The following is a 23,099-nucleotide window of genomic DNA, read 5'->3' on the forward strand; positions in this document are numbered from 1 at the left end:
ATATAGCCTCAACCATTCATGATTTCTTATGGTACTTGCTTCTTGACCTTCAAGACCTATCTCAGGATCTCTTGTGTAAGTGAGGTATAAGGCTTCTAGTAGTACTTGAAATGTTAATGTTATAAAATATTTTCAAACACTGTGATGAAGTCACTGCCCAATCTCCTCTGTGATAAACTACAATTTTTGGGTTTATTAAAGCTTTTTAGGCATTTTTTCCTAACCTTGGAACCATTCTTCTTTTTGCAGCTCTTATCCCAGCTTATATTAACATGGCATCATAGAAATGTTGTAATGTGGATCCCTCCAGTGCTGTACCCAGAGGTTTAATTGGCTGCAGACTTCTACTCATGACTCTCGTAATGATAACTCTGAACACGCCACTTCATTCATTAGTGGTAACATCTTCTTGAGCTGCCTGCCTGCTAAGACTCTAGGTACTTTTCCAGTGCAAAAGGCAAATCTAATGAAGACATAAGGAGGCAGTCTCCATCCTCAGGGATACTCAAAAGCTGTCTGGACATGGTCCTGGGCAACCAGCTCCAGGTCACCCTGCTTGAACAGGAGGCTGGACAAGACAGCCTCCAAAGGTCCCTTCCAACCTCAACCACTCTCTGATTCTGTAACTATGTGTACACTGTTAAGTTGCTTCAAATTTTATGATAGCAAACCTTTTACAGTCAAACATGGTAAAATATATGTTGCACTTGGCATCCTCTAATTAAAATATAAAGATGAAGAGAGAATTGGGGGACACTCCCAAATACCCTGAAGTCTGGAACAAAACTTTTTTACTGCAATTTCTCTGTGGTCATCCAGTGACTGGCCGAGCTGCAAATGATTTCAAGAGGACACCTCCTTCCTGTATCCCAGAGGACTTAGCGGAAATTATTATCATCAAAATGTGTTAGTAATAATGGCAAAGTATTATCTGAATCTTAATCAAGAGATTACAGAAAAATTATATTCAAACAATAGAGGTCAAATATTTTGGTATTTCAGGAGTATATTCTTTTGCTGATATCTGCTGTGCTCACATTTGATATAATGGAAGTTCTGTAAGCACAATCCAGTAGAAGAAGGACATATCACTAAGCTGCCAGTGAAATTGTTTTAACAGCTTTTGAAACATATCACCAGGAAGCAGATGTAGCTTGTATTAAGCAAGTAGTGGGGTTAATATTTCAAAACCCTTCATAGTTTCTTCAGTTAAAAGTGAGCATAATAAAAGAAGTCTCTCATTTTTATCATATTTGCTTTAGATTTAACGGCACAGATCAAAGACTGACAATATGAAGTAACATGCATTACACACTGACGCACCTTCCATTGCACATGAACACAAATGTGGCTTATTAGTTTTAATGATATACTCACTTGAGTTCTGGAAAATTTTCAGATGTTATCAAACTTTGTAGGGCATGATTTCCTGTTAATTTTAAATGAGTTAAACCATGTAGCCCAGTCACAGGAAAAGAGGACAAAAGGTTGGAAGACACATCCCTGCGTAACAGCAAATAAAAATCAGCTTATGGTTTCAATTTTTTTTTCTTCAGCACTAGAAGTGTCACATTGATAAAACAGGTTAAACTTTTCTAACTCAATAAAAAATGACTGCATTAAACAGAGGCCCCAGTCAGCAGAACAAAGTTGCAGCACCGCTCAGGAGTACACACCTATATGTCTAGAAGAAAGCTAACAGTAATATCTAGCAGTTAGTTGGGACTCTGTTGCCAAATTTTGACTCCAGACATTCAAAGTGCCAGTTTTGAGACTAGTAAATGAATTGAAAATCTGTTTCTTAGACTCTTTGAGTTCAAGGGAGTCAGTACCAGAACAGCTTCCTACAGTTTAAAAGATTCACTGGGGTGCTAGAGGGCATGACTGCCCTGAGAGCTCCACAGGGAGCAGCTCAGGTGTGTGGGGAAGATGTGTGTTTCAGGGTACGACAGGCCTGAGCTGGAGCAGATGAAGATGACATTTCCAAGCTAAGGTTGTCTGAGAAGCTGAGGGAAAACAGCGCAGAAAACATGGATATGTAACCGGGGAAATGTAAAACAGGCGAATTAAAAAGTTAGAAGGGATCAAGGAGATGATATGGTAAAGTAATGAAAGAAGTGGGAGTCCAGAGGTATTCTGTTCTCTATTTTGTTCTCTCTCTTCCACTTAGTCTGTGAGTCTTTTCAGTCCTACACACAATTACCTACACTGCAACACTTCAGTTGGTCAGCAGTCAAGTAGCAAGAAGGGAAATCTGATGCAGCTGAAATGCTTTTATGCCCAAGGCTGAACAGCAAATTTCCCATCTCTTGGACTATACACTGAAACCTAAGGCCTAGACATAAATAAGGTATGTCGATGTACTGCTCTTCTACCTATCTGGTTTAGTGTGTGTCTTCTTGTGCACAGCACAGTTAAATACAAAAGGTGAAATTCAGGTCCTACTGCAATGGTAAAACTGACCTCTGACTTCAGACAAACCAAGATTAGAGACTAGCATTTCAGGAAACACTGGTACAATGTGTTACTGTCTCCATGTTCAAGGGCATTTTTCTTTAAACCCATCTAATTGTTACATGTTATTGTCCAAAGCTACAATTTACTGCTCACCTCACAAAGCAGAAAATTTCTGAGGAGGGCCCCAAATGGGATGTCATAGACAATAATGTTTTTATGGGCATTTTTCAGTGCAACATTCAGAGGGCTTTGCACATTGAGAAAAATGAATATCCCTTTCCAAATTTAGCTAATGAATTATCTGTGAACAAATACCCAGCAGCATATTTTTGTCACAACCATGCAGAAAGATGATTCTAGAGAAATCTCCCATAGAGTCAATGCCTCAGGGATTCACCTTAAAAAGGCATTAACATGACAGTGGGGAGTAGGAAAAAACTTAGTAAGGACTGAGATCTGCTTGTGAACAAGGCCTGCAAAATTGGTTGCTGATGTTTTGACCACTAAGTGCTGAACTTGCTAGAGAAGAAAAACTTTCATCACATAAGGATTGATGAAATAAAGATGCATACTGGGAAATGTTTCTTATTTGATTTTTTAATCCAATTCTTTGGTCCTCAAACACAACTAACAGGAATTATTCCCCACTGCTACAACAGACTAAACTGCTAACAAATTGAATGAAGAAAGGCAGATGCACTGATAATTTTCACAGGCTCCAAATCATGCTGATTACATAGAGTTATATGCAGCTTTGCCATAATATCCATGGGAATTGGTGAAGTACAAGAAAGCAAGCATTTAGATAGGGATTCAACAGAGATGATTACAATAGAGAAAGCCTCAATTTATGCTAGGGCAAAAAGTTATTCAATTTTTGTATGTTCTTGCAAGAAAAATGCAAAACTTTGAAGGCAAAAGATATACAAATACTTACAGTTTGATCAGAGATGGTAAAGAGGAGAAGGCATTGGGGTGAATAATTTTAATTTTGTTCCAAGCTAAATCCCTACAAGAAAAGTGAGTAGAAAATTACATACCCCCTGAGTGAATATGGAAGTTTTAAAACACTTGATTAGGAGGCCTAAATGTAAAAAAGGTATTAATTACATGCAAATATTTTCAATAATCTTCTGCATACCTCATAGTGCAAAATCCTTTTTTTCATTTTTAAATTGTTAGTCACTTGTGCTGTTATTTAAAACACAACATTCTTATAACATCTTAATGCCTTCTACAGTCTCATGCTTTTCAGTTTGATTCAGCTTCCTAAGGCAGCAGAAAAAGGGTGGGTTATATGGACTTAGACTTCTAAGAGGTCCTCAGGATGTGACTAAGAACAGCAAATCCATGGTCAATAGGCTTAACTCCCTAATCTCAATTTTCACTGCCCCTGAAAAATCGAAAAGACTGAAAGCAACCCTTAAAAATGTATGTGTTTGATTCTGAAAAAAACCTTACAACCATAAGTAATTTCTTGACAAAATTACTCTGCTACACATATATCTGTGTGAAGACTAGAAACCTGCACATGACTGGACTCTATGTCTTATGACACTGTTCTCTAGAAAAAAATTTTATGCTCCTAGAACTGATTATAATGTAAACCTGCCAACATATATCAACTCTGGCTCAGTATCTCTCTCCACCTCCATCAGAAACATGTAGAAGCAACAGGTTTTATTGCTGTAAGTTTACATATTTTAATTCATTGCTGCAGGTGCTAAATTTCACATTTGTTCTCTTTCCACAGTTATGATCTAATGCATGAAATATCAAAGTGAGGAAAAACAGAAATAAGGATCTTTTGGGGTACATAGCAAGTAGACAGTATATACCCCAAGTTTCTGAGAACCTGTGTGAATATCTTAGGGGTGTACTCACAGAGACCGAAGAGCAGTCAGCTGGTGAAATGTGTCTGCTTTGATTTCACCGATTTCATTGTGATGCAAGTCACTGAAACAGCAATAAGAATCTCCTCAGTTTCAAAGACACATGGAAGACACTTTGGGGTGTTTTAGACTGTGTTTATGATCCACTTCACTATAGTGTAGCAGGGGTATGTCAAATCAGCCAGCAATAACCAAGTTAATTAAGATCACACATTGATGCTTTTTTTAAGGTTTTTTAGGGTAGTTTGACACTCACATTTTTTGGAGCTTTTTACATGCAGTAAAGCAGGGCAAATCTTCCAGCAGGTTATAAGACAGATCCCTGTATTATACCAGAAAAGAATAGATTAACATCAAAGTAATATTAGGAGGAAAATCGCTTTCATTGTCTACCTTCATGCTCAATTTAAAATAACTTGTTTTCATCCACATTCATGGAAGAACAGAAGCATGCAAACTCACTTATCTCTCATCTGTGAGATTTTGATTTCTAACTGAAGAGGACAGAGGAAGGGAAAAGGCAAGATGCATTAAATCCATATCCTCCATTTGTAAATTCCTTGCATTGTCAGAAGATTTCCTGCCTGAAGTGTAGACTTCTGCTGAGTGTTTTACAGTAATGATACAGGCCATCTGCTCATAGGGAATACTGGATCTATATCACAGACTTAATATTTATCATGTTTAAATGCTGAGGAATATTCAATCATTTAAAATAATCTACTGCATATATATACTCACATTTTTTCAGATAAGATCCTGTATTTTTCTGATAATAATCACAATCAGCTTTTCATACTACACTTTTAATTAAGCATTATTACCTCTAATCCTTAGGCTGTTATAACTTATAACTGAGGGAAATGTTAAAAAAAATATTGGAACTGACTTTGAAATCAGTCACTACATGGGGGAAAAAACCCCAAACCTTAAACAGACTTGAGCCAAAACTCAACAAATTACAGAATAAGTGAAACATCTGGACTGATTTGCAGTAAAACTAATCAAAACCAAGCCCAGGCAATTTGCAGAAATTGGAGGTTAAAAAAAAAAGGAGCCAAACACCAGCCTCCACCACCCAACAGTTTCATCCTACACGTAAGTACATGTGTGGATATATGTATATCTGTGTGTGTGTGTGTGCTGCTCAGGGAAAACTGAATTGGAAATTTGCTTGTAAAAAGAACAGAGAAAATGCTTAGACTTAGGAAAAATGTTCTTGTCCTTTTCCACAGTTATCCAGTATTGTCACATGAAAGAGTAATCACTTTTCACTTCTATGAAATTCTTTTTGCTTCTCAAATCCTTTAAAACTGGTTCACTTCCACCTATTTACTTCCTTAGTAAACCTGCATTTTCACTGCTATTGTTCCCACAGGGGCATTTAGACTATTCTACATTAGATTTATGGACGTAGTGCAAGTAATGATTGTGTCTTTAAGGTATTCCACTCTGATTTAACTATGCACAAAGGCAAACATCAATATGTTTGTGTTTTGTTGTTGGTTTTTTTGTTATTTATTTGTTTTGTTTTTTTGTTACAGCAAGAAAGATTACAGCCTATGTTTATGTATTTTTTACAGGTACTCCTGATCCAGATCAGACATTACGCAGGAGGATTCAAGTGAGCTAGAGGCTTTCAAGACAAGGCAAAAGATGTTTGGTATGTCTGGCAGGCAGTGGCTATACTGTCATGCACAGATTTGTGACTTAGGTCTTCTTCAAAGTAGGTTACCAGCTTGAATTTTGTACATACTGACACTCCCTCCTCACACACAGGGAAAAAAAAACCCAAACCAAACCTGAAATACTTCTCCCCTCAATTTCTATCCAGGAAATATTTTACTTGTTTATTTCTAAGGGTTTTTTTTCCCCACTTTGTTAATACATGAGACTCTCGGCAGCAGCAGAGGCCAAATGGTTTTGTTTCTCAGTACCCAACAGTGCTGAGGGCAGTCTTTCAAGGGCTGCTGTGACTGTGTTCTCACATGCACCTTTGCTGCAGGTGTGCAGATGACCAGGGAGCCTCTGTGTACACTAATTCACATTTGGAAGTATTGGTGGCTAGGTAGGATGCACAAATTGCCTTTCAAAGCAGTGTTTGTGCTTGTAGTGCTTGTGTGTGTATCTGTGCCAGGGAGCCCCTTCAAGGCTGCAGTCTCCAAGTAACTTGTGGGGTTCAGTGCACTGTTACTTCATCTCACAGGTAAAACTAATGTGCAGACCTAAACAGGGACTTGGCAAGCTTGCTCCAGTCTGACAGGAATGGGGAAGAGCAACTCTTGAGTACTTGAAATTGCTGCTAAATTTGTTCTCCGCTCTTTTAAGTATCAGCTCTAATAATACAGGGTGATACTCAAAAGTAAAAATGTGAATTTCCAATGGACAGTCCTATTCTACTATGAACTGTACAAGTTATTAACTGCTGAAGTATTTGTTTCCCTTCTGTTTGAGATTATTGTTTTTTAAAAATACAGGACATATTTAAACTTAAGTCTGTGTGCAGATTTTCTTCTGGCAACAGACTCTGTTTCTGTCATTCTGGAAATGATTATATTGAGTCCATCAAATAAAACTTAATTTTTTGTGGAAATGTTCTTGACATCCACTCTGGTATTCAAATAATGTGTTATAATTAGTGCTATTTAAATGTTGGCCAGAGAAATAATACCAAATACATTCCTAGTGATGTAATACATAGAGGAAAGTGCTTTTGGCTTGTTCTCAGAGTGGACACAACGATTACTTTCGTTAGTGATTAAGCAAACTTCAAGGAAATTTCCAAGCTAAAATAATATTGGATATTTAGTATGTAAAATACACCCCAACTATGCCAAAGAATAGCCTATTAAAATTTCAGTCAGCTACTTATGTCTGGTTGGAAAAGAAACCAGAAGAGGAGCATAACAAGGACTCAAAATTGTACCCCTTAGTCATATTTTCTGTTCACTTCGCTGAACTATCAGCCCTAGCAAGAAATAAACCCCCAAACTACTGTAGGAGAGACAGAATGAATAAAAATAAGGTACTTCTGTGGTTTTCTAAACAAAATCAAGAACCATTTTACCCTTTCCTAAAAATAAACAAAGCATTTATATTTCTCAGCAATGTATGTGAAATCCTGACTGACAAGTGAGTTGTGAACTTTTTGAGTAATGTAGGGGACTGCTCCCTGACCTGAATTCCTAAGAAGTAATGTGATACACAGAAATAGCAGTAATTGGGTAATTCTGAAATCATAATGATTTCATTTGTCCATTATTCTTTTGCATTAATATAATGTTAATAATCTTACTGAAACGTACAGCACTTGGAGATTAGGTAACTGGTCACAAGCTGATTTGGGAAGAGAGGTGATCTGTGCTCCTGTGAGTGTCCTGTTGAAAATATTTATTTAAAAAAAAAAGATTGCTTTTTAAAGATTGCAAAACAAATATTTTTAGGACATTCTTCAGAATAAGTTGGTATCCATGAAAATAAAACAAAACAAAAATATTTCTCTAGCACTTACAGACTCTCCAGGCTTGTAGTTCCTGTCAGATCAGGAAACTCTGTTATCTGTGAAGCACCATTTAAAGTCCTAGAATTTTAAAAAAATAATTTCAATAAAATTATGGTGAGGGAAGTGTGGGACAACTCTAGTACTGCAATATATAAAGACCATTAAAATAAAACATAAACACATACAGAGTTCTGAGTTCTGGTAAGTGTTGAAAAGCAGATTTTCCAACAAGCTGGATAGGGTTATCATAAAAATGTCTGCAAAAAGAGGATAAAGAGACATTTAGTGAAAAATACTTTAAAAGATTCTAAATATATGACATGATTACACTATAAGCAAATGAGTAGACTCTCTATGATGAATCACAGACTGTGCAGCTCTGGTTGTAGCAGTGGTGAACATCTGTGGTTTTCTCACCCTTTAATCTTTATTCATCTACCGCATTTCCCATTTTGTATATTCAGGTAGGCACTGTTTTCTTGGTTTTAAAGCCAGAAACTAGTGAATAAAATGCTCCCTCTTCCTCCCAGGTTTGCAAAGATAGAAATCCACATATGAAGGACTTTATTACAACCTGACATGAATTTAAGCTTAGCACATGAAGAAGTCAGAACTTCCCCTACTCAGAAGCAGTTCCCTTGCCCTTTTGAAGTCATTCTGCTTTTGCTCATGGAATATTACTCAAGATGAGTCATTATTTTTCTTAAATTTGGTTTTCAGTTTCTTATTTTGAAGTTTGCCTATTAAATGCATTTTCATGTAAGACAATGAGAACTCAGACTGGAATCCATCAACAAAAACTTTTACCAGCTTCTACATTGCTAGTAATGCTAAGAGACTTAGAAGAAATAGTTCAAATAGAAGGTCAAAGGCCAGAGAACACTACTGGCTTCCCTTAAACAGGGCACGCAAACTGCCATTCTTTCTGTGAAACTGGAAAGACACAAGCTTGTTTGCTTGTATGATAATGTGCTACATAGTGTACTCAAAAGAAAAGCTATGAGACAAATATGATACTTAGTTCCACATTCTCTAACAAGAAAAGTCATTGAAAAGATTCTTATTACTTACATTGTAATAAGTGATGGATTACCCACAAATGCACGCTCAGGTATAGACTTGATGTTATTGCTATGAAATCCCCTACAAAAGGAAAAATGGATTATAAATAAAAATGAAGGCTCAATCTGTATTCAAATGCACAACAATAGTTTTTTCTTCTTAATATATTTCATTTGTATGTATGTAAAGCTATAGCCTTGTTTCCTGGAACAAAACAGAACTGAAAAAAGCAAAAGCAAAAGCAAAGCAAAGCAAAAAAATTGCTGAAATTCTGCACTATTCTAAATGAGCAAAACCTTTCAGATGAAGTAAACTGCAAAATGGAATTTTAAAACTCAGAATCTAAGTATGTATGTATATAGATATAATGTAAATATACATGCACATGAATTAATAACATTAATGTTTAAATAGTAATAATTAAATAACTAACAATATATTTCCCCCTGTGCTTGTTGAAATGCAAGTATTCTTTTTTGCTGGATGGCACAAGCAAATGGTTTTATACATTATATTGTAATGTTGAGCCTCCCACAACCACCTTTTTGTTGAAATGTTTTAAATGTGTACACAAACAAAATATCAAATGTAGTTGTGCCTGCTGGATAGAAGGCCAGATCTTTGTCTCATCATTAATTACTGGATTTCATTCATATGAGTAATTCTCCATTGTGTAAAACAAAAGGAACAACTAAGATTTCAAAAGAACAATGATGATTTGTGTGGGAAACTCCCATTAGTTCAGTCGGGTATGAAGAAGGCTTCCCAGCTTAAGTTTATGCATTACTAAGCTTCCAATTGTTCACTGATGCAAGCACACTTGGCCATTACTTGAACAGGTCCCACATTATTGGTTTTACTTGTTTAGGCATTGTGCTGCTGGTGACAAGCTACAGAGTAAGGCTTTACAACCCTACTTCCTTTTCATACAATAAAAACTGCATCCATGCAGATGAAGACTCTGAGTAATATGAGCATCTCACTTAATCTAGAATGTATTAAATCCAGACTGGTTTTGAATGGGATTCCTTGCATGGCAGAAAACCCAAGGAAATGGCATGACTTCTTCCCATGGCAATATCTGCTTCCAGCTGTAAAGACACAATAAGTCATAGTTTGTGTTTTCAGCCCAGGCTCAAATTCTGAGAGAAACATGAGGTCCTGCACAGAAATACCCTTACTATGGTGGCTCTGCAATGAGCTGAACCTCTGTGGGCCTGGGCTGCCACTTGGGTGAGAAGAGCAGGGCATGGACAACCGTGTGGGAGACATCCTGTCCTCACAAGATCTGCTTCCAGGGGCCAAACAAAGCATTGAACCATATGGTCATACGATCTCAGCTGGATTTGAGATGTCTTGCACATAGGAGCTCAGGTGAAACAAAAAGTTTGATTCTTAGAGGTGAAGTCCTGTGGGGGACAGTAAGTAATTTCAAGCATACCAGGTACTCTGCTGGACTGGACGAGGTGCAACTGCTGCAAACTCGAGTTATTCATGTTTAGATACTGACTCCAGAGGTCAGCAAAAAGGCAATCCCTTGAGGTCACTGGATTTTATACCAATTATTTTATGACACAAACAGCAGCTGGGCTGAGAAACTCATAGACCTGCTGCCTCTTCCAGAGCTGCATTCCATCGACACCGGAGGTGCTGAGATGGAGTCAATGGTGCCTGGGGATCCCTGCTTTGGAAAAAATCCCTGGTAGCTACTTAAAGTGGTTTTTAGACCAGTTTGTGAGGTAGCAGGGGTAAAACCAAGCCCAACTAGCATGTGATTATCCAGTATTGTCAAAAATCTGTGCTGATGGTAACATGTAAATAGTAAACAGCAACATGTAAACAGTAATTCTAATGGTAAATGGTCAAAAATTATAATGGAAAGAATTCTGAACATATGCATAGATGTTTATGTTGTGTGCATAATGTGTGATTATAATTTAATTTTTTTCATAATTCAACTATGTCTTACAATAAATTTGAATAATTTACTTTCATTGTTGATTTTTTTAAAAATGCAAGCTATGTCTGTGCATCCAGAATTGTTTTATTTACAGCATTACAAAGGACTATACATATTGAAAAGAAAATGCTCTAATTTAATGTAGGGAAGGGTGGGAAGTTGGTAAAGACATTTAAACCTGATGGACTCATAAGGATACCATGTCTTCATCATCTTAGGCTAGAAGACTGATATATTGGATTGTTTGCAAAATCTAACCGTTGTATTTGGGACTAAAAGTGAATTAATTGTGTTTATTATTTACTGTGTTCCAAGGATGAAGTTTCTGGAAAAAAAGCACTGCACAATGCAGTATCAAACTTCTCAAAACTTGATTGGTCTAAACTGAATGTGGAAAATGATCTTTTATGTATGTTGGCATGTTTATTTGTTTTTCCTAGGACATCAGTTTGTAAGCATTACTGATAGAATCACCAGCATTAAAAAAAATAATCACACACTAGACAAAACATCCTCCTTTCTAATATGAGCTCTGTACTTACAGTTCTTTTAGGTTTGTTAGTGTCCTGATAGCAGTAGGGAATTCATCCAGACTGTTGTAATTTAAATCTCTGTGTGAAAATAGATTCTATTATTTAGGTTATGCACTGCATAAAAGATAACATTGCATCGTTGGCATTTGTAATGAACCACCACCTTCCATGCATTGAATAAATATATACAGCAAAAAGCCATGAAATGCTGAAAAGTGTATCGATGTTTTCCAACAAACTCTATTTAGGGCACATTACCATTCTTATTTTTTATCAGCATCCTATTTTTAGTTACATCTTAGCTATTCTACAATAAAGAAAACATAAGTGAATTCAGATACTACTAAGGGATTTGCTGTTTTGTAAATTGCCCATCCTTTTCATTATGTTAAAGTATTAACATGGAAACAAATATTTCAAACAGCATGTTCAACAGCTTTGGTGAGCTGTGCTTTACATGGCTAATACATATCACTCTAAAGGTTTCTAACTGTATTGTTAATTTTAAGATTTGTCAATATTCATACAGAGAATATTTCTAACCATATGAATTGTAAAAATGATAGTTCAGCTAGGGTAGTGACCTTTGTTTTAAGAACTGCTCATGCTGTAGCAGTAAATAGGTTTTATTCTGGCAGGCTGAATGGATTATAATCCTACTTCTACAATCAGCATGAGATGTGCATTGTTTAGCATTTAGGGGATACCCAAAACTAAAATTGAGATATGCCAGTTTACTGTGATGCTCTCTGGCAATGCTTTGTGAATAGTCTGAAAAACTGAAGCAAAAGCTTTTTTAAACAGGCAAAACACAAGTCACAGTTTGCAACAGACTGAAATTGAAATAGTATCAAGTTGAAGTAATGCAGGCAGGAAACTGCTGTCTGAACTCAACAAGGCTTTCCTTCCTGCTTGTAAATCTCTCCTGCCTATTGACAAAAAGAGATTACAGGCATGTACGGTTTGGTTTTGCCCTCCAGTGATATGTGATTTCCAGAACTATGCGTCAATGCAAACAAATGATCTTAAAGCTGGTGTCCATCATTTACACAAGATCTCTTTATATTACCTTGAAACTATCTGGAAACCAGTCTACACAGTATGCAATTACTGTCCTTGAGGCAAGTGTTACATTGTCTTATTGCAGTGATGTGGCTGCACCTGCACTTTTTCCCAGGTTCCCAACTGTCCTCTGTGTTTTCATCTCTCTCATGCTAGGTGGCTGTGATTGGGTTTGCAATTACTTCTTCCATTGTTCTATTTTTCCCCATTTTTGACCAAATGCTATGTGAATATCACTTAAAAAACCAAGACAAACAGTTACATTTTCCTTCTTCCTTTCCTGTCCCCCTTTCTGGTGCTGCAGTGAGGGACTTCCTCTCAACTCACAGCCAGCTAAAAGTCCAAATTGTAAAATTGCAATTAAGTGCCAAGGGATCAATGTAATCAAAACTGGTGATAAAAACCCCCAAAAGCCCAAAACGTCTTGCTTCCTGATCTTAATGAAAGTGGGCAGTACACAGTTCTGTGGCTAAGAAAGCAAATAGTCACCTTTAGACTAGCATTATTCATGTCTGCAATTTTGTCTGTTTGTTCCTCATAACAGGCTTTTTAGCCTCTGTCTTGGTTGGGTGGAACATCTAAAATCACTGAAAATGATGCAGCTGACTGTGGCAGGTGCTGGGGGAAGGATCTGAAAAATTTTACTGTCCCTGTAGCATTTTTGATACCGTGGATAACTCTAGTAGTGGGTGGGTAACATCTTTATTTGACTAAACATAGCAAAATACTTTGTGCTAACCATCAGCACTGCATTCCTGTTTGGCATTTTCTGTAGAATCATTTCTTGCTAGAAAACTCCAGAAAATTTGAATTGATTTGAACAGAACTACAGTGAAAACTTGAGGAAATCTCAATCTTTACCAGTACTATTCTTTATCAGAGCTCTTTAAAGACAAAAACATGGATACAGAATCACAGAATATTCAGTTTAAAGGGACCCATGAGGATCTTCGAGTCCAGTTCTTGGCCCCTGCATAGGACATCCCAGAGATTAATACCATGTGCCTGAGTGCATTGTCCAAATGCTTCTTGAACTCTGTTAGGCTTGGTGCCATGGCCACTCCCCTGGAGAGTCTGTTCCAGTGCCTGACCACCCTCTGAATGAAGAACATTTTTCTAATATCTAACCTGAAACATACAACTGAAACATTTCTCTTCTCCTGCTTGTAAAACAGGCATTATTTGGCTACCTGGCACTTTGGCTTGTTCCAGGTATAAAATAATAAACCCATCTAATTTTGCAACCCTTCTCTATGGCAAGCCAGTTTTTTAATGTTAAAGCTTTTCATTGTGACAATTTCTGTATCTAGCTATTAGCTTTATCGATTAGACAAGACAATTAAATAGAATTAAACTAGGCAAACATGACTGTTCATGAATAGTCACTTCTTTTTCAATGCTCAATACAGTTTTCAACTGCCTTTCAAACAATTTATCAATTGACAATGCTTATTAAAAAGGCAAACTAATTTTATAGTCAAAAATAGGATTTGCTACATAGAGTCATTGTGAACTATCACTTAGATCCTGTAGTGATTAGGCAAGCCAAAACCCACATTTGGCTTTTTGTCTATTTTTACTCTTTCAGATTATTACTGAAAACACCCTAAAAAAAGGGAAACAAATAAGAGGTCAACTCACAAAGTCTCTAGGCTGTGAAGCCCGTCAAAGCATTTCTTTCCCAGGGAATAGATTCTATTGTTATGGAGATGTCTGCAGAGGAACATTAAGCACGCAGTCAGGAAAGTACACTGCACGCAGTGGACTTAAGCAAAACATTTTGATGGTTAAATCAAAAGAAACCTATTTTCAGGCATGCACTGATTATATGCAAGTCATGCTTTTGCAAGAGCATATATAGGCGTCACCTCCACCACCCTCCCCTCTTTCTCCCAATACCTCCTCACCCACGTGGGCTTCCATTTGGTTTCACAGAGGGGATTTGTTTTAAGAGCACCTAGATTGTTTAAAAATGTTATATCCTGGAGTTCCAGGCTGGGGTTTGCATATCAAATAAACATATTCTCAATGGTGGCTAACTAACATGTCTTAAAAACTGTGTGTGGGCTGTGAGGCATACATTTGGAAGATGTACATTCAGAGGGTGTTAGAGTGTAGGGCACAAAACAGCAGCAGGTGAGGAGATGGATAATACAGCAGACAGGTAAGGGACATAAGGCTTGCAGAATGAAAGAAGACACAAAAACCTTAAGACAAAAAGTTGCAGCTTTGCTGAGCAAACTAACCAATCTTAAAAGCGCCATAACTTGCCTTCCTTTGAATTGATAAAATTCAGTAACTACTTCTTGAAGTGTTTAGCAATTGAAAGCAATTTTTATATATTCTAACCAGTCCCCTCCAGCAAAGGCTCAGAGTGCTGCTTATTTCTGTCTTTTAGACCAACATGGAAAAAACCCACTTTGAGTGCAGCTCATTAATGTGAGTAGATACAATTTGTAGCCACTTTAGGTACTTTAATTTAAAAAGGATGCTTTTATTTTTCCAGCAGATTTTTCCTTTTATTTTTGTTCTCAACATCCTACCCCTATAGTGAAGGGAAACTAAGGGAGCAGTGCTTTAGAAGAAAGGAAAGGATGCAAATGAGGGGCTGCCAGGCGCCTTCAACACATCATTCTGCTCTGAAAATATTGTTTAAAACCAGAGGCTCTCTGAATGTGCTGCACAACTGGTCCATGAAAGGCAGGAATTCTTATGGCAAAATAAAAATGTTCTGTGGATTTTTCCTTTCTTAGGAAGAAACCTAATCAACTCTTTTTTTTATGACTACACCGACTTTTAATGCTTTAGTTAGCATGAAGAATGCATCTCCAAATTCCAATTATGCCTGGATCTTTAATTATAGGATTTTTGACCTGCTCCAATTGACCATGCAGTTTTGCACTGAGTTAAAAATTTGCCAGACTGCATAGAGTAGAAAACAAAAGAAAGCAGAACACACACAAAGATCTCGATGAGCCAAAAATATCAGATGTTGTAGGTCATGAGGAATGATTCAATTACTAATCAATATAAAGACCAGAAGATTAGAAACAAGCAAGGCAGATCTTACTAAGGAGACCTAACTGACAGAAGCAATCAGGGCATGAAAACAAATTATTTTCTCCTGCAATTCTCAAGTGTCCTCTTACATTTCTAGTAGAGGTGTCGAGAACAAGCCTCTTGTCTTTACCATTACTGATATAAGTCTAGAAGCTCAATCAAGTAACAAGTCCATCCACTCTTTGACTTGACTGGGATTGATACTTAATGTAAAGAGAAGTCTAAGGTTTGGCAGCATAAGGCAGTGGTTATTCCCTACTTATATAAATATATTAAGCACTAGGCAGAGATAGTGATTACAACTATGAACAAAGACCCCTGACATGTGTCAGGTTCGATGCTTACACCGGGGCTGGAATATGCTAAAACATGCTAAGTGTCTTACAGACTGTGATTTCAGACAGCTTGCAAAGCTTGAGTATATCATTCTGTCTTTAATAATGCTAACATTTTCCAAAGCATCCTGAAATAACTTCTCCACCTCAGTTTCTCCAGGCAGTCTAGATTTTTTCCACTTGGTACATTCCCAGAAGATAAAAACAGAAACCACGCTCTGTATTATACCTTCCAGATTTTGGTGCCAGTCATGCAGGTTTCAGTTAGTTGAAGTGGTATGGAAACATAACCAAATACAAAACTACATACACTTTCTATGAAGGGAAATGCATATTTTTTTCCTACTGGACAGCATTCTTTCCAAGTCCCCCAGAAAGTTTTCAGTGCATTTCCTGTTTCTAATCTTCCCTCATTCAGTCTTAGAGAGCACAGAATTCATCCCTTCCTGTTCATTTTGCTGACCAAGTAGAGTGATTTTTTAGTTCCCTTATATACTTTTTTACTGAGATGGAAAATTTTAAGCTAGATCAAAACAAGGGGTTTATCAAATGTTAGTTAAACCATAGGAAGATGCAAAAAAATTTTGTTTCTACAAGTTCAATTGTTTTAAATTTTTGGTTGAGGTACATATGCAACCCAGGAAACTGCACACATTAAACTTTTTCTGAACAAATGACACTGATCTTTTGGTAAAGGAATATCACTAAACCTAGTGCAAATGTAGAAGGGAATATGAGATTCATAGCCCCACAATATCAATTTACCATTAAAACTGTAAGAAAAAACCAGATGTTTAATTAATCCACACCTATACCTATTTACCTGTAATTTGCCAACTGAACAGGGACTAGGGGAATATTTAATTATTAGAGGTTGTCTCAAGCAACATCTAAATTAAACATTGCATCTTCAAGTAATTTATCACTAAGAGGCCGAAGTCCTGGAAGAAGAGATTGTGTCTAAAAAGTAATCAATAAAACTTACAGAACTACCAAACTGGAGAGGTTTCCAAAGGCATAGTCTGGAATGTAATGAATTTTATTCAATGCCAATGTCATTGCCTGAAGTGCTGGTAAACTTCTAAAAGCTTGGACGGGAATTTCTGTCAGAGAATTATCGTCTAGCCACAGGTGTCTAAGGGAGACCAAGCCATTGAAGCAGTTGGGGGGCACATAGTTGATGTGGTTGGCATCCAGACGTCTAGGAGAAAAAGAAATAGAGAAAATTGATTTCAAGAAAAGTACAGTGGCTTTCCATGATAGCTATCAGGAGCTGCCACCAAGAACACAACCCCAAAGGATGGACATTGGTTGCCACATCCAGTTTTCATTTCCTGGGGATTCCACATTTCCATCTTTCTTGCAGCCTCACCTCTGAGAACTCATATCATGTTTACAAGTCTCTTCAAAAGCTGACTCTGCACAGACAGCTCTTCTTTGGAGCCATCAACTCACTGAAAGCACACACTACTCATTTTGAGCAGAGGTTTCTCTAAAGACAGGGTATGAATTTGTTTCCTTTCACAACTGTTTGAAAGCATGGAACGAAAATGTGCAAGAAACTCATACAGAGACTCTCTTTCAGAACCTATGAATCACTGAGCTGCAAGATGATTTGTATTTCCATATGCTGGACACCCATTCCAAGAGTCATAAACAGAACTCACTTCTGAGCCTCTAGAGGTTCCTGTTTTACTTTTTATTAAACAGTATTTATTCCAATGATTCTAATGAGATCTGAAGGTCACATTTTTTACCAGGGAAACATAATGGTTTTTACATAGAGATTAGTGTTGGCAATGTCATATATTTGTGCTGAAAATGAAATTACTAAGTGCACTTCAGCTGCTGCAGAACCAACAGAGGGAGCTCAACTGCACATTGTACCTCTGCAGTCTGCAGGTGTTGCTTTGCTCTCACACTTGCGTAAAAAAGGATTAAATCTGCTGATGAGCCTTTTGCAGATGTGCCACTAAAAATATAGTCATATATTCACTAGCTTTTGCTTTTGCTGTGTTTTGCTTTTCCATTGTGATTCTTTCAGGGAAAGATTTATAAGTGTGCTTCAGATTTCTGAAACTTCATGAAATATCCAGTTGGGGATCTGTACTCCGATACGCTTTTTCTGTTTTGAATGCGTTGCAGTGACTCGAACATTTTTCAGAACATGAAAGCCATGCTCTAAAACTTTTCTTGAAGTGTGTAGCATGGAGTAATTAAGTGAATGGTGAAACAGAAATAAATAGATGTTTGAAAACACTACAGGACCAACAGACACACTCAGGGTAGAAAGAAGTAATTCTGTACTACCTAAATTTGGACTGTTTGAGAGAAATGCAATAGTCTTTGTGGTGGGCATACCAATCTCTTTATTTAAAGTTGCTTCCTCATTTACAGTCATGTAAAATGTCAGGTCCATTCTATCTCCTGCTCCATGCTGCTCCTACCTACGGCATGAGAACAAATAATGACTGCTAAGGCTCCGTGCCAGGCTGGCACATAACTGAGACAAGGTCAGTTGGAACAAATTTATAAGGTTCAGTGTCAAAGCCCTTGTACAATTAAATTTTCAATATAATAACTGACATGGCAGGCAGCAGAGACAGAGCTTCCAAAATAACTCAAGGGTCTGTCCACAAACGGGTGAGGCTGGAAATATTTAGAAATACTCAAGTTGTACCTCCCGCATTCCCCAGGCAACAACTATGCCATGCCTGTGTTTTCAAATAAAGTATGATTTGAATGAGTAAATGAGGTTTCTTTGTGTTTAGTCAGAAGTGAATTTCTTCCCTGGGTGATGCTGGTATGTAAACTAAGAAGTTACAGTTGCCTTAGTTTGACAGTTACACTGATTAAAGAATGGAGGCTTTATTCAAACTAAATGTGTTGCAGTATTGCAGTTAACGTCTTGTTCAATAGGAAGCTGCCTGTGCAGCTCTGATGTCCCCGTTGACTCTATGGGAGTTACTCACAGGATGCCTGGCTGTGTGGTGAAGCCAACAGTCAGTTGTTTGTACATGACTCTTTGGCTGAAACGACAATATTTCTGTTGTCGTCAGTGAGCCCAGGATTTTTATCTTACAAATATTTGGTAGCAAATCAAGGAACTGATTTTTTTATAGCTGAAGTTTCCAAATATAAATCCACCACCGGCTATGCAAACAAAACACACAACATAGAAAGAAAAACAGGATTGCTGTACTATACATTAAATTCTAGATAGTTGAATTATTGCCTGGAAGAAATAAAAAAGCTGCAATGATTTGTGCTGCAGGTCCTATAACTGAATTATGTATCTTGCAAGTGCTCATAAGAAGTACTGCCTCAAGTGCTCTTTTGTTATCTAATCTTTTTTAAATTTCCAAGTACTGTTTTCCCTCTTGCAGATATTAAAAGGTTTCAGTACTGGTTATGTTTCCTGTCATACTGTAGGTAATGCACACTGATGTATAAAGCATTGATCAAAATCACTCTTTTCAGCCAATTGTTTTACATGCGTTGATCAAAGTTTTGGCACTTTCAGAACTAAACCCATTAACTCACAAACACGACCTTATTTATAGCTGAAAATATATAGATAACATGTGGTGAGTTTGAAAGCTGCTATTATTTTCCAGAGTGAGCTAATTTAGGGAAACAGAAATGCTTGATCTTTTCTGATAGGCAGCATGTAAATAAAGCAGCCACTATGAAATTCACCATGAGCTCACTTAAAATGTCTAAACTTTTCAAAGCAAATGCTTGAGCTATGTGGACTGCAACCCACTAGTGCTTCCTGTGACATACTGTGAATGCTATGACCATGTGCACAACTTATGAAAAGATACTGCTCATACAGAATTGTAAACAGGTTTCATTGACTGGTACAGGCAAAGGTGAATGTTTGAAAAAGATTGATTTGCATTTTTTGATCAATTCAATCATAGAATCATAGAATCACAGAATTTAAGGGCTGGAATGGACCTTACAGATCATCTAGTCCCAACCCTCCCTGCCATGGGCAGGGACACCTCCTCACTAGATCAGGTTGCACAAGGCTTCATCCAGCCTGGCCTTGAACAGTGCCAGTGTTGGGGCAGCCACCACATCCCTGGGCTCTCACCACCCTTATAGCAAAAACTTGTTTCTAATATCTAATCTAAACTTCCCCTCCAGTTTGAACCCACTGCCCCTAGTGCTATCATTGCAGTTCCTAACAAAGAGTCCCTCTCTGGTCCCTTGTAGCCTCATCAGATACTGAAAAGCTGCTATGAGGTCTCCACGCGGTCTTCTCTTCTCCAGGCTGAACAGCCCCAACTCCCTCAGCCTGTCCTCATAGAGGAGATGCCACAGATGTAATTTTTCATGTTTGGTAAATGAACCAGGGTATTGCTTTGTCTCTCACTGCTCTGAGCCTTCAACAGGCTCAGAGAGTGAGAGATTCCATGAGGATTAGGATCTCCAACCAGACCATCCTGGCTCACCTGTCTAGGACTTCCTCTACCTAATTCTAGCTGCTCAGGCTTGAGGTTAACTCCTGAGTTTCTCTGAGACTTGAGCATGGGCTCTCCCAGGACACTCACATTAACTAATAGGAAAACCTTCAGGAATACACAGCTCCACATATGTGTGATCATGAGTCTGCTGAGCCTGTTTATGCTGATTGTGAAAAATAAACTGGACTAGTAAAAAGTTGTAAACACTTTATGATTTTTGCTTTTACTCCAGTTTGAACCCACTGCCCCTAGTGCTATCATTGCAGTTCCTAACAAAGAGTCCCTCTCTGGTCCCTTGTAGCCTCATCAGATACTGAAAAGCTGCTATGAGGTCTCCACGCGGTCTTCTCTTCTCCAGGCTGAACAGCCCCAACTCCCTCAGCCTGTCCTCATAGAGGAGATGCTCCAGTCCTCTCATCAACTTCATGGTCCTCCTCTGGACTTGCTCCAACAGCCCCATGTCCTTCTTGTGTTGAGGACACCAGAACTGCACACAGTATTCCAGGTGGCGTCTCACGAGAGCAGAGTAGGGAGGGAGAATCACCTCTTTTGACCTGCTGCACACACTCCTTTTGATGCAGCCCAGGATTCAATTGGCTTTCTGGGCTGCTAGTGTACACTGCTGGCTCATGGTGAGCTTCTCATCCACTGTTAGTGGATTTGTCAATATGACTGGATACTTACTTTTACACCAGCAGTAGGTTTCTAAGGGAATATGTATTTTTCCCCCTTTTTCTGCATCTTCTCTAAAAACCAGCTACAACCTGGGTGTATTTTGTGATCGAGAAATTCCTTAATGTTTTGTTGGAGTGGATTGTCCATTCATTCAGGTTTAAATCAAATGCTAGATATGGGATCAGGAAGATTTCTTCCAGGACATTTCTCCCTCAGAAATAATCAGCTATTACATGGATTGCCTCTTCTTGCAATGGATGTGGGCATGAATACAGTGAAGGGTCCAGAGAAGAGGGACACCACAAAGACAGATAAAGAAGTTGAGGATAAATGTTTATGTTTAAAATAGGAAGGGTAAAACCAAATGAAAAGGGACGGTATGTAACAGGTAAGGGAGGCAGAGAAATGAGAGCACATGAGGACTGATTTTGGGCATGGTGGAATAAAGAAGGTGTGTGCTTCTCCCTCTCCTATCACCTACTTCACCTGACTCAGCCCTGTTACGCAGGGAGCCTCATTCAAGCCTCAGCACAAAGCATGGAGCAATGATGAACAGGGGTTTGGGACAGGGCCTGTCTGGGGAAGGTGTAACGGGCAGGAGAGGGCCACATGCAGCCCCACTAAGCATCTTTGTTAGTGTGGGGGGACACAGACCTTCTCAAGCTTTGTTCACAGAAGTTTGACTAAAGTCTCATTTAAGTAATGGCAAGTGACATCTAAACTGGCTCTGAAAAGTGGATGCAATGAAATACAGCTGGCTATTGTAAGCTATGTTTTTCAAACATGGCCTTTTACACAGGATATCCCCTTCAGTCCACAGAGGAAAATGCTAGGACTATTGTAAAAAGCGCAACTATGACACACCAGCCCAGCAGTTCTCGCAACTCACTTCTACAGAACTGATGAACCCTGCATGGCAACAAGACCAAAAAGGACAAACAGCAAGTCACAGTTTAGGAACATTTGTTTCTGTCCCACTGCCAAGTTTTACATGAGGAGGTCTCTGTAGCTCTGGGAATTTCAATCTTAGTGTTTCTCTTCACAGCCAAACATGCTGCTCAGGTGTTTTGGTAAACCTGCATTCAAGACAATGGGCTAGGATGCTAGCACATTGCATACAGCAAAATAGACAACTGCAATGTATGTTTATACAAAGATTGGCTCTGATACCAAGTACACTCAATCCCCACAGGTGGGAAAAATTGAGGGCTAGCAGGAGTTGTTGGGTATCCTAGGAATCTGGCTGCAGACTCAGATCAGGAGCTCAGAGCTAGATGGGCACATTTGGTGTGGCTGAGAACACTCAGAGGTCCTGCAGCCAACTGGCTCAGAGTGCCCTCTCCTAGCCTGTCAATTAGGTGGCTGTATGCAGAGCACCTACTGGGGATGGTCCCAAGGGCATGCACACTGGCAGATGGCCCTCAGGAACAGCTCAGGCAAGTGTTAGTTGGCACGGTTCAAAAGTGTGCCCAGGACCCTGTTAACAGTGCAGCAGGACAGACAGTCATAGCCAGAGCCTGGGAGCACTCTGAAGCAGTTTGGTTTGCTAGGCTGGCTGTGGCTACCACAGTCTGACACTGCATGGCACCCAGGAGGACCTCCTTGGAAAACTAGTGTAAGCCCTTGTACCACTAACCACTCCAACAGCAATGTCTTGTCCTCCTCCCACATGTGGTATATGTCCTGGTGGGCTTTGGCCATGCAGGACGATTCCTGACTAGCAGTTCTGAGGTTGAGAAATTTGTCTACTCTTGAGAAATGTGACTAAAACCCCGTCTTTTGAGATAGCTCATAAGACAGAAAAGAATTAGATGTCTAGTAGCTTCTATTGGATGAAAGAAAATACCAGCTGTTGAGCTGGAGTTGCTGTTCTAATGCAGTCTATTTGCACCCAACCTTGAAAGCAACTGGCTGAGTTGGGACTGCACATAAAAAAAAAAGCAAAAAAAAAAAGCAAAAACATTTTAGGGAACCTTGCACCTCTACCTTCCTCCCGTTAGTTATCAATCTAGCAAAGTGTCTGTGACTGAGAGGGGTGGTCTGATATTGTACTACGGCTGATGTTTTAGTCACTCTTCTGTTGCCT

General features: G+C 38.5%; 1 protein-coding gene across 1 annotated transcript in view; it reads right to left on the bottom strand.

Annotated features, from left to right (window-relative positions):
• Positions 1 to 17,404, bottom strand: part of LGR5 (leucine-rich repeat containing G protein-coupled receptor 5) — a 24,805-nt gene extending 7,401 nt beyond the window's left edge. The window contains exons 1-12 of the mRNA XM_009070923.1: positions 17,328 to 17,404; positions 16,849 to 17,064; positions 14,110 to 14,181; positions 11,416 to 11,484; positions 8,923 to 8,994; positions 8,037 to 8,108; positions 7,861 to 7,929; positions 7,655 to 7,726; positions 4,606 to 4,671; positions 4,342 to 4,413; positions 3,395 to 3,466; positions 1,378 to 1,503 (exon numbers count right to left, since the gene is read on the bottom strand). Of these exons, the coding sequence (XP_009069171.1) occupies positions 1,378 to 1,503; positions 3,395 to 3,466; positions 4,342 to 4,413; positions 4,606 to 4,671; positions 7,655 to 7,726; positions 7,861 to 7,929; positions 8,037 to 8,108; positions 8,923 to 8,994; positions 11,416 to 11,484; positions 14,110 to 14,181; positions 16,849 to 17,064; positions 17,328 to 17,404 (1,055 nt within the window). The remainder of the gene's footprint in view (positions 1 to 1,377; positions 1,504 to 3,394; positions 3,467 to 4,341; positions 4,414 to 4,605; positions 4,672 to 7,654; positions 7,727 to 7,860; positions 7,930 to 8,036; positions 8,109 to 8,922; positions 8,995 to 11,415; positions 11,485 to 14,109; positions 14,182 to 16,848; positions 17,065 to 17,327) is intronic.
• Positions 17,405 to 23,099: the final 5,695 nt, after the last annotated feature.

This window comes from Acanthisitta chloris, unplaced genomic scaffold, assembly GCF_000695815.1.
Source record: "Acanthisitta chloris isolate BGI_N310 unplaced genomic scaffold, ASM69581v1 scaffold11053, whole genome shotgun sequence".
NCBI classification, from domain to species: domain Eukaryota; kingdom Metazoa; phylum Chordata; class Aves; order Passeriformes; family Acanthisittidae; genus Acanthisitta; species Acanthisitta chloris.